This window comes from Festucalex cinctus, chromosome 1 (assembly GCF_051991245.1).
Source record: "Festucalex cinctus isolate MCC-2025b chromosome 1, RoL_Fcin_1.0, whole genome shotgun sequence".
In the NCBI taxonomy this organism is placed as follows: Eukaryota; Metazoa; Chordata; class Actinopteri; order Syngnathiformes; family Syngnathidae; genus Festucalex; species Festucalex cinctus.
The window spans coordinates 7,965,835-7,977,884 of NC_135411.1; the positions used below are offsets into that span (position 1 = coordinate 7,965,835).

General features: G+C 39.4%; 1 protein-coding gene across 1 annotated transcript; it reads right to left on the reverse strand.

Moving 5' to 3' along the window:
• Window positions 1-2,387: 2,387 nt before the first annotated feature.
• On the reverse strand, window positions 2,388-9,672 carry rabggtb (Rab geranylgeranyltransferase subunit beta). Its single transcript, XM_077514624.1, has 9 exons — window positions 9,535-9,672; window positions 9,100-9,207; window positions 7,943-8,140; window positions 7,739-7,844; window positions 6,151-6,203; window positions 5,954-6,064; window positions 5,713-5,838; window positions 3,727-3,876; window positions 2,388-3,653 (listed from the first exon to the last, which is right to left on the reverse strand). The coding sequence occupies exons 1-9, from the start codon at window positions 9,535-9,537 to the stop codon at window positions 3,513-3,515; spliced, it is 996 nt and encodes a 331-aa protein (XP_077370750.1). The 5' UTR covers window positions 9,538-9,672; the 3' UTR covers window positions 2,388-3,512.
• Window positions 9,673-12,050: the final 2,378 nt, after the last annotated feature.

A 12,050-nucleotide genomic window follows, 5' to 3' on the forward strand; every position in this document is an offset into this window, starting at 1 on the left:
TGATGTTCATCCATCCATCCATTTTCTTAACCACTTATTCCTCACAAGGGTCGCGGGGGTGCTGGAGCCTATCCCAGTTGGCTATGGGCAATAGGTGGGGTACGGCCTAAACTGATTGCCAGCCAATCGCAGGACACACAAAGACAAACAATCATGCACACTCACAAGCACACCGAGGGACAATTTAGAGTGTTCAATCAACCTGCCATGCGTGTCTTTGGAATGTGGGAGGAGACCGGAGTACCCGGAGAAGACCCACGCAAGCACGGGTAGAACATGCAAACTCCACCCAGGAAGGCCGGAGCCCGGACTCAAACCCGAGTCCTCAGAATTGGGAGGCGGGCGTGCTGACCACTCAATCACCACGTGCCACCCTATGATGATGTTATTTTATTTTATTTTATTTTATTTATATTTTATTTTATTTTATTTTATTTTATTTTATTTTATTTTATTTTATTTTATTTTATTTTATATCGTTGTATTTTATTTTTTTATTTTATTTTTTATTTTATTTTATTTTATTTTGCCATTATTTTTTTTCAGGTGTGTTACTGTTTGGCTTTTGGAAAATTACATACGTTTAATCTGCTCAAAAAAAAAAAAACAAAAAAAAAAAAAAAAAAAAAAAAAAAAACATGGTTTGAATTTTGTTGCAAAAGCCGAAATCCGCCCTAGTTAAACCCTATCACAGTTTTGAAATTCTTAATTGAAATTCTAACCACATCTTGAAACCGTAATTTTGAAATCCTAACCCTTGTCTCAAACCCAATTCATGTTTTTAAAGCCCTTATTTGAAAGCCTAATTTGAAAATCCTTACCCTGATTTGAACCCCTAACCATGGCTTCAAATTTTACCCAGGTATGAAACCATAACCTTGTCTAGTTGAACCCCTAATTTGAAATGCTAATCATGACTGTGAAGCCCTAATTTGGAACCAAAACCTTGACTTGGAATCCTCCCGCTAATTCGAAGCCATTTTGAAATCCCATCCCGATCTGGAAAACTTCATTTTGAACCCTAACATGAACTCGAAACCCTAATTTGGAACCCTAACCTTGGCTTCAAACCCTACTTTGAAGATCTTGGAAGCCTGACCTGCACGATTGAAACCACAGCCTTGTCTTGAAAATCTCATTTGAAACCCTAACGTCCACATGAAACCCCGATTTTGAACCCCATGAACCTTGTTTTGCTGCATGAAGTTTGAGCAGAGTCTGGCTTTTTCTTTCTCTTGTTAATGTATTGAATTTCCGTATTGTTGCCGAGACAGCAAGAGGAACGTAATCGCCGGCGTTTGTCCATCGCAAACAAAGCGAAAGAGGACATCCATCCTCCCCTCCCTCAATATCCTGCTTCCGCCATTAACTCACGCGCCTCCCCGACACCTTCCTCATCCTCTTTTCTCTTCTTCCTCACCCACTAATGAGAGCCGCTGGGCTTTTGGCGGCAAGCATAAACACACGCGCACACATATTCCAGTACACAAACAAACACTATATAGGCAACAATTGGAGCCAGTGTGGTGCATAGACACAGTTGTTAAGAGCCTGATAAGAGCTGTAATTAGTGCACGGAGGTAATGATGTCATCATGTGGCGGACATGTTTTGATCACTCTCGTCTTTTTGACAAGGACAACAATAGGAGGGCAATTTGGAAGCCATTAATTAGTCAGTCAGTATGTTGCACCTGTACGCTTATTTAGCGAGATAGCTTTATTTATATCACGCACGTGCTTCACATAGTAACAAAACGTCATATACTATCATGACTACATCCAGTACTACCAATATATATATATATGTATACCAATGATGACCCCTTCATGGCCTACGTCACGATGACGTCACTGTGTTTACTGGAGGCAAAAACAACCGCTGGAGGCAACGTAGTGCAGCTAGAAGTAAACAACTTCTGGTTGTCTGTTTATTATATTCTATTTTTTATCAGTTTACTCACATATTAACTCAAATGGCCGTTTTCCACGTCCCTTCCGACGTGAACTTTGTGTGAAAATATTCTGACCGATGTTACAACCACACGCCACTCAGGTGTTTTTGCCTCCAGCTAAGCCCCGCCCTTTAAATTGCGTCACATTGTTTACAAACTTTGAAGGGGTCTATATGTCCGGCAATACCATGACAATCTTCATCACCAGTACTACCATAACTACTGTATTACTTACCTGGACTATGTCTACTCCACACATCATTACAATGTCCATCACTTCTATCATATATTCATTAATATACTATCCCTACTACCTTCTACTGTCCAGTACTACCCTTGCTAAGTGTTTTTACGCTACCGTACGCTGCCCCCTAGTGCAGTATAGGTGTAATATAGGAGTGTGATGTATTCAAAAAAGTAACAGTGCCATCTGCTGGCGCATTGAGGAACACATCCAAACATTTATTGCTAAAGCAAACAAATAAGTTACATGTGCATATCGACACAAAATGGTTTTCGGACAGACGACAAACTAAAATGGAGCGGTCAGGTCACATTTCACCATTAAAGGGGAAGTCAACCTTAAAGGGATACTTGACTCATTGAACAATTTTCAGCAGTTAAAAGTGAATATTTTGTCGAAAATGAATTTGATAACTTCATTATTTTTCACTGCTCATGTGTTTTCTGGGTTTGGTCAGTAAATTGAGCCATGATTGGTCGTTACCTACTTCCTCAGCACAGGTGATGTCATCATCAGTCGACAGCAAGTAGAAAAATTGACTTTTTAAAGGTATTCATTGTACATGAGAAATAATGAAGTTACCACATTAATTATAAGCAAAATATTAACTTTTTACTGCTGAAAATGGCTCAATGAGTCAAGTATCGCTTTAAACATTTCTTGACAATAATATGGTACTTCACATTATGATTAATATTACATTTGTGGAATAGTTATGCAGCAAAATCCAGCCATTTTTAGTCATCTCAGGGGGCGGCCATTTTTGCCACTTGCTGATGACATCACAGTTGCTCAGGGCTCAAGTCAAGTCATTGTTACTATATCATATATATCATATCGCGCTTTTAAACAGCCTCAGCTATCACAAAGCGCTTTACAGGCAACAACCAATCAGAGTTTACCTGTATTTTTTATTTTTTTATCTGAGCTGTGATTGGTTGTTACCTGAGACCACTTGAGCAACACTTATGTCATCTCCAGTTGAGAGCAAGTGGCAAAATGGCCGACCCCTGACATGGGTTTAAAAAAAAAAAAAAAAAAAAAAACGGCTGGATTTTGCTGCTTAAATCATATTCCACTAATAACCATAACACCGTATTTAGACAAGTGGGGCTGCATAGAACATAATTGTCAAGAACATTTTTGGGGGGTTGACTTCCCCTTTAAGTAACCATTTAATCCATGTAAGTCATTCATTTTAGGGGAGGTGTTTGTTGCCATGTATGGAAAGGAGTCTTTGTGCGACGTATGATTTCAATATAGTTTGATGAGAAATTTCGCACACAGGAATGTCCAGTGACGACAACTTGCAGCGCTATCCGAGGAGCTCCGGCTTGAGCCCGAGCCTCTGCAGCACGTCCTCGGGCATGCACAGCACGGGATTCACCGCCTTGATCTTCTCGTCCCCCAGCAGGGAGAGGCCGGCGATGCCGAACAGAGTGTGGAAGGGGTCCACCTTACGCGCAAGAAAAGAGTTTAGCGTCGATCCCGAGTCCGAAGGTTCGGATGGGGGAGACTTTGCGGCTCACCATGTCTCCAGGGCGGTCGGCGAAGCCTCCCGTCTCCTCGTCCTGGCAGGCCAGGATGAAGGTGCGCAGCTTGTCCTTGTCGATCCATTGGATCTTGCCGATGATCCGGAGGGACGCCAGAACCCACCAGGAGTAGCACACGTCGGGAAGCTGGAACAGACAAACATGGGCAAACATTTTTTTCGATAGAGTATTTTTTGAAACTCATTTATTATTTTTGTATTTATTTTCACGTTTATTTATTTATTTGTATTTATTTCCATTTATGTGTATTGTTTGAATTAGATTATTTTATATCCATTTCTATTTTAACTTTTATTCATTCATTCATTTTTAATTTTGTCCGTTTTGGTTCTCCAAACTATGATGGACCAAAACTGTCATATATTTTTGTTGTTTTTATTTCCATTTATATGTATATTTTTTTTATTTTTTTTTTCCAATCATATTTTTAATAGCGATTTTATTTTCACTTTTATTCACTCATTAATTTATTTATTTTTAATTTTGTCAGTTTTGGTCCTCCAAACACACTAGAGCAAAAACCAGTCACTGAATCATAATATACGTTATTGCATTTTCTGCAGTGTAAATTTGAAATTATGTCCTGGTTTAGTTGAATAAATGGTGGAAATTTGGATAGAAATATTTGTTTCTAAATCTCGAGTCATCAATTAATTCAAAAATAATCATCATTTTTCTTCCAATTATTAAATATTTCTTCAGCTCTAAAACTGAAAAATGTGCCACGAATCAATGTGATTGGTGGCATACAACCTTAATCAGAGAATCCCTAATATTAAACGTGCTTTTTATATTGTATATTGTACATTATAATATAAATAAAATCTTAAGTTGTTAACTAATTTCCAACCATTATTTTATCGAAAATATTAATAAACCATTATTGTTCAAGTTACATTAAATGATCTTTATTGGGGAAAAAAATATTTTTAAAGAGATTAACAAAATAAAAAAGTTAGATTTACTATTTTACATTAAAAAAATAATATATTTTCATAATAATAAATATATTATTAAAGTTTTTTTTTAAACTTTAATTCATTTAAAATACATCAGTAAAGACAGTAAAGTAAAACTTTTTGTAACTTAAATGTTTTTTCTTTTTACGGTTTTTCTACATGTCACTTTTATTTCATGTACAACACTGTGTCTGCAGCACAGTTGTTTTTAACTCTTTGACCGCCAAAAACGTTAAATAACGATCAGTAAAATCACGACGTATATTGCCATAAACTTTAAATAACGTCAAATTTTTTTTTACATTTTTATTCTCAGTGCAACGTCTAAGTGCAGCGCTGGCTGGTCAATGGGTTGTGGAATCTAAAACACTCTAAACTATGGCCAGCAGATGGAAGCATTGTATCTATTTTCGTCAATGATCACAGCCTCTGTCATATCAAAGTTTTTCTTTGATAACGTGTGGCAGTAAAAGAGTTAAAAGTGATTTATTGATAAAGTTGAGTTAAAATTAGTATTTTCTAAACATTTTTTAAAAGTTTTTCTTACTATTTATTTTATTAATAAAATAGATGAAATGTTTCTTACATTATTTTCAATCACTTTGCTATCCATCCATCTTCTTGACCGCTTGTTCCTCACAAAGGTCGCAGGGGGGTGCTGGAGCCTATCTCAGCTGGCTTTGGGCAGTAGGTGGGGTACACCCTGCACTGGTTGCCAGCCAATCGCAGTCAGTTTTCTATTTCATTTCATTATAAAATCTGATGACATAAACTTTTGTTTACATTTGAAAATGTGTTTCCGAACTTGAAACTACAGCTGACCATTATATGTTTATTATCATTGAGAAGCGTTGCTAATATTTTATTAACTTTTGTTTAACTCAATTAAAGAGTCCAAATATTACAAACGGATTGATTATCATGCGCATGATGTGTAAAAAGAAAAAACGGAGAATTATGAAGGCAGACGACGACGATGCAAGAGTGCGACGGCGGCGGGAACCTTCTCGGGCCGCCCGTTGAGGCCGCCCGACGGCAGCTGCCTCTCGCAGAGCCACCAGCCCAGCAGGTCGGCGTTGAGCTGGTGCAGCTGGCCCGTCAGCGACAGGAAGCCCGTGCAGCAGTAAATCTGGAGAAAAAAAAAAACAGGACACAGAGCGACTCGGAATGTTGGGAAACAAGCGGCTGGTGATGGCCTAGCTAGCACGTCCTTGAAAAGGAAGCCGAGTGAGCACGGCGCTCACCTGACCGGCGTGAGACTCGGACCCGGGCCTGCAGCCGAAACCGCCGTCAAAGTTCATACAGGACAAGACGAACTCCACGGCCTTGTCCACGTTGATGGTGTCCATCTTGCCCTTTTGGGAGCGGGGAGAGACGGCGGCCATTTTGCGGATGAGGTTCTCGTGCTGGCTAAAGAGAAGCTCGGAACGAAAATACGCACCAGTAATGAAAGGGTGGCCACGGCGCAGAAGGAAAATCTTGTGTCGATTTCTCCTGAGGAGGCAAAAGACATGAAAATGTCACAAGCTCCCGCAGGATCCAAATTTTCACCGCATCAGCAAAACAAAACCATATTTCTTCATGTGACAAACAGGCACACCAACATTTTCTTGAAACCCAAACTTGAAAAAAGCTTGACTTGAAAGACGAATTTGAAATCTTTACCCTCTCTTTTGAAACCCTAACCCTGCCAAACCCTAATCCTGACTTGCAACCCATATTTGATACCCTAAACACTGCCTTGAAAACCTAACCTGTTCTTAAACCCCGACCTTAAAAGCCTTTCTTAAAACCCCAACACTGTCTTGAAACCTTAACCTTGTCTTGAAACCCTCATTAACAAGTAGAACTCCTGAATAGGGATGGTTCACATATGAACCAGTACTGTTCCAATACTCGGTACTAAAACTAAGGAAGAAACTAAAATTACATTTCAAAAAACAATTTTACTAACAAAATAAAATAAAAATAAAAAATAAAATGCTCTCTTAAAAAAAAAACGCAAACTGAAACTACATTTTATCTTTATAAAACTAACTATAATTATAGCAAAAACTTCCTTCGTTTTAGTTTGTGGTAATTAATTTAATGCACGAGCCTTTGGGGATGATTTTAAATGTGATTTGAAGTAGATTTATTTTGATATTAACAGAAGTGATGTCACCTAGCAGCAGCCAATAGAAAAGTACCTTCAACACAAGTAATACATTTTTTTTAAAAACTAAAACTAATACTGAATACAACTAAAACTAAACGAAAACTTTATTAAATAACTAAAATTAATAAATACTAACACAACCACGTTGAAAACTAATTAAAACTAACTAAATTTAAAAACCAAAACAAAATCAAAACTGACTAAAGTGAAAAATTCCAAAACTATAATCATCCCTGGCACTCAATGGTACCAATTTTCCGTACTTTTGTACTCTCTCTTTTTTTAATTTTTCGTTTTTTTTGTGTTAAATTTTATTTATTAATGTATTTATTTGGGTGGTAGTAAACGTTGACCACTCTTTATTTAATCTTGTTAAAAATCAATGTAATAATTACCTTTCAATATGTAAAACTTGACAAATAAAAAAATAAAATAAAATTTCATTCCAATGAGCCAGAGAAAAACAGTAAAAATAAAGGCTTAACATTTTACAATTACTGAAGTATAATGAATCAGCGAAGTGCGCATCTTCAATTCAAGGTGCATTATGGGTAGGCGAAACTACCAAACGGTCACAATGAATTGGATCCAATGGAATCGGCTCTGAAAGAAACGTTTTAACCGCTGGAAAGTTGCTGTTTTTTTATTCGGGGAAGTTGACTTGCAAGTTTTAAAGTGTACAGTTAGGCAAAGATTGTCACCACTCTAATCTCCGCCATTCAAATTGATGGGTTTTTTTTTCCCTCGCGCATGCGTAAACTTAATCCGCACTTCGCTTATAAACAGAAGTTCACATTACAAAAAAGAAACCCGGAAATGTATTTTAGCGTGTAAAGTAAGGGTTCGCTTTAAAACCCTAATCGGTGCGTACCCCATTTATCTCCTGCGAATGATCCGTCGTCCTGCTGCAGCCCTTTGACGTACTCCACAATTTTGTCCACGTCCAGCGAGTCCACGCTGTCGTACAGGCACAGAATCTGCCGAGGAGGCGGACAACAACAACAACAACAGAAAAAAAAACATGTTGAGGTGCCAGCGGGCATCAGGAGAGCGCATGCGCACATTTTGTGGTCACCTGCACGGCGCTGAGCGTGTAGAGCAGGTGCGGGTCGTGGCCGATGCTGGCGCCGACGCCGCCGCACTCGTGCTGACACTCGGTGATGAAGTCGATGATCTCCTGACGGTTCATGCGCGGCAGCTGATACATCAGGTCCATCACCGTCAGACCCCAGTAGATGCCGCTCATGCGCAGGTACTCGGACAGCGTGTACTCCTGTGTGTGTGAACACATAGTATATATATAAAAAAAAAAGCAATATAAATGTATTCGATAAAGGAAATAGACCACAACCTCATTTAAGCACATGCCCTCTAGTGGCCAGGAAGACCAACAACATGGAAAATGTTCCAATACAAAAAAACTTAATTTGAAACCCTAAACCTAACTAAATTAAAGCCCTAATTTGAAACACCAACCTTGTCTTAAGACCTTAATATGAATAGTGAAAACCTTTACTTTGCTTTGAACCCTACCCTTTGGAACCGTAATCCTGGTTTGAGACCCTAATTTGAAATAGAAAATGTTTCTAGAAACTTGTCCTGAAACTCAATGTTTTGAAACGCTAATTAGAAACCCTAATTTGAAACGACAATCCTGGTTAGAAACCCTCATTTAAAACCTTAACCATAAATAAGTAACACTAACTCGCAAAACCGTAATTTAAAACTGACTTGAAACTTTAATTTGAACTCCGAACACTAGTTTGAAATCTGAGTTTGATACACTAACACTGTTATACAAACGCTTTATTGAAAGTAATTCAATTTTTTTTGCTTGAAACCCTACCCATGTTTTGAAACGCTAATCAGAAGCCCTAATACGAACCTCTACGCCTGACTTTAAATCCTAATTCATAACTTTTACACTTGTTCGAAGGCCTAATTTCAAACACTAAACTATGCCTTTATTGAAACTTCAACCCTAGTTTGATACCCTAAAAGTCACAGTGTACACAACTATTTACGTTGCAATGCTTATTAAAATCCTTCATTTGAACCACAATGTCTGTCTTGAACTGTAATAGAAAAACCTTAGTCTGAAAACGAATTAAAAACATTACAATGTTTTGAAACCCATCCAAGTCCGAACCCTGGCTCAAGACCCTAATTTCAAATGGCAGGTTAGATTTAAACCGTCTATCTTTTGTGACACGAATAGCGTTGAAGACTCACATAGTCATCCTTTTTGGAGCCATAAGCAACGATGTAGTCCGCATGTTTGTCCAGCAGGAGAATTTGGGGGGCGTCGGGGCTAATGCAGACGTCTTTCACATGAGTACCCTGAGATTAAAACACACGGGGAAAAAAGTCTTTCAAAGTACAGTGCCGCTTAAGTAAAAACATGTCGAGCGCGATCATTTCAATGTAAAAGCAGAATGGAAATTCGTAAATATGATGCTGAATAAGGCGGCAGACAAAAACAAAACAGTGAATTGTGCTATCGTTACATGCTAGCCCATATGCTAACATTTTTTTTGCTGTCGGGTCAAACTTCTCTTGACGAGGCCCGAATTGTACTCATCGGAGCAATACCGACGCATTTAGTCACTTTAGATACGCGTTGCCGACAAAACTTAAGAACAACATAGACCGATAAAAGCTGTTTACCATGCCGAAATTTGACGCATGATCATAAGTCGTCTGTTCTTCTTCGATGAGTGTCAACAACGGTGACAGAGGCAGAAAAAGCGGAAGACGCTTTGTTGCCACCAGCAGCTGGGAGGGCGAAGTGCAGCTGTAATAAATATATTTGACGCTTTTTATCACTTAATCACTTAAAGGCAATTTTGTACTACAATTGGAAGAAAAATACCACTTTGTATTGATGATGTACACATTGTAAAAAAAATAAAAATAGTTCGGTAGATAACCTCCAAATATTCCTGATAATTGATAATAAAAACTCCCAAGATGTGTCACCACAGCAAGTGATTCACATGATGTGATTTGGGCACAATTTAGTTTTGACATCCCTTCCTGACACAACCCACCCATTTTCCGTGAGAGGTTATTATGCCACGTTGTTGTTAATGAACTTGTTACATTACTTCAACTTCAGTATGACGAATTGCGGCGATTTTCAGCAATCCAGCATGCCCAAATCGAATTTTCAAAAGCAATACGTTTTTTTTTCACTTGTGGAAATATCGGAAATGCCCGGATGTTCGGTTTGCATACTCCTGCACAGTAGGGGGCGTTATGCTCCAAAGAGATATAATGCGGCAGTGTGGTGATGAGAACGGAACGTTGGGACGAAGGAGGAGTTGGATGTGATGAAAGGATAAAAGGATGAAAGGATAAAAGAACAAAATGTTGGTAGGTCTGTGAGCCTCGCGCAGAGTGAGTTGTTGTTGATGATGTCAATAAAACGCCAGTCTTTGGCCCTGGACTTCAACACTCCGCCTCCGACTCCCGTCACTACTCGCTACAGCAGTACATTTAAAGATGAAGAAGGCGAAGCACAATCATAAAACTGAAACTGTAGTTTTCTTGCTGTCTGCCACCCACGTGAAAATGTTGAAAGCGTTGGTGAGGGAGCGACTTGTAGCGGCCGCCGACGAAATCTTTGGTCTTTTTGAAAAAACGATAAAGTCATACGAGGAGCAACTTTGCCGGGCGAGAGAAGAGACCGAACGACATAGACGCGAACTAGAGGCCGTTTGCAAAATTCAAATTGTGCTACGCTTGGAAGGTCTGCTCTAAACGTCTACTTCCTAGTACTGCATTTACAAGTTGTATTCGTTTTACAGAAAGTCTTGTTTGTGTAGATATATGACAATTGCTTTTCAAAGCCAGTCCTGTGGCGTTTGATTCTTGGCCAGCTGCTCAATACGCCTTCAGCCTTTTATTCTGAAAAATACGTCTTATGTATTATTATTATTTATTTATTTTTGTCTACGTGGGTTTGTAAGTTCTGTGTTGCTTGTTTCCTGCAGATGTCCAGTTGCTGCTTGGGCATCAGAAAGAACTTTCTCCTCAGCTGCAGCAGGGAAGCTTCAGTATTGAGGAGGAACATGTCCCGCCAGCACTTGTTAAAGAGGAAGAAGAGCCACAGCTCCTCCATGTTAAGGAAGAAGAAAATGATCAACCGCCCCCCTACGTTCAGGAGCTGATGTCAGCAACTTCCCACTGACTGGATTCACGTCGCAGAGTGAAGATGAACTCCCGGACTTGCCACATCTTCACCCTCAAGGCCCAAGTGAAGACCACTCCGAAGGACCGCCACCTGATGACTTGTGCGCTCCGCAGTCAGACGTGTCTGAGACTTGCAGCGAAGTCAATTCGGCAGATCACGAGAAGAGTACGTCGCAAACGCGTCCAAAACGATTCCCATGCTCAGTTTGCGGTAAAATATTCTTGAAACGAGCGTGGATGATTAGACACGAGCCAAAGTGTCTCACCACCGCACGCATGAGAACACGCAATCGGCAAAGGAGCGTTAACACCTCAATGAGAGATAAAACATTCAAAGTCAAAATTTGGAATTACACATGAAAACGTGCACTGAAAAAAAGTCCTTTGGTTGCTCAGTTTGCAAGAAAAGATTCTATCAAAAATACAGCATAGAAATGCACATGAGGACGCACACGGGAGAAAAACCTTTCCCTTGCTCGTTCTGTGGCAGGCAATTCTCGCAAACATGTTCAGGCACATGAGAAAAATCCTTACGTTGCTTAACTTGTGGTCAAGTCTTTTTGGACAAGCCTACCCTGTGCGAACATGTGAAAAGACACAAAAAAGCCAATCGTTGCTCATTGTGTGGCAAAAGCTATCGTCGAAAGCGCGGTTTGAGGGCACACATGCAGAAACACAAAACAGCCAGATTTGATGTCTCTTTGCAACCCAGACATCTTTTTCTCATCTCCTTATGTGCATTTGGGGGGGAAAATGTATGATTTACTGAAATCAGTTTGAAATGGCATTTTACGTTCCACTTGTGGGGAGCAGACAAACCCAAACCGCTGGTCTGCAGAAAACTGAGCCCCCCCAAAAAAAGTTTGACTCAAATCAGTTTGAAATGGCAGTTACGTTCCACTGATTGTTTACAAATGTTCAGAAATCAAAGTTTTGTGTGGGTTACGAGAGTTCGTCTGTGTGGCAGAATTTGGCCAATTATAAACTCC

Excerpts from the sequence above, each read along its gene's own strand:
- rabggtb (XM_077514624.1), bottom strand. Across the intron at positions 6,204-7,738 it reads ATTCGCAGGAGATAAATGGG|GAGAAATCGACACAAGATTT; the intron begins GTACGCACCGAT and ends TTGCCTCCTCAG. Across the intron at positions 5,839-5,953 it reads CCGAGTCTCACGCCGGTCAG|ATTTACTGCTGCACGGGCTT; the intron begins GTGAGCGCCGTG and ends TTTTTTCTCCAG.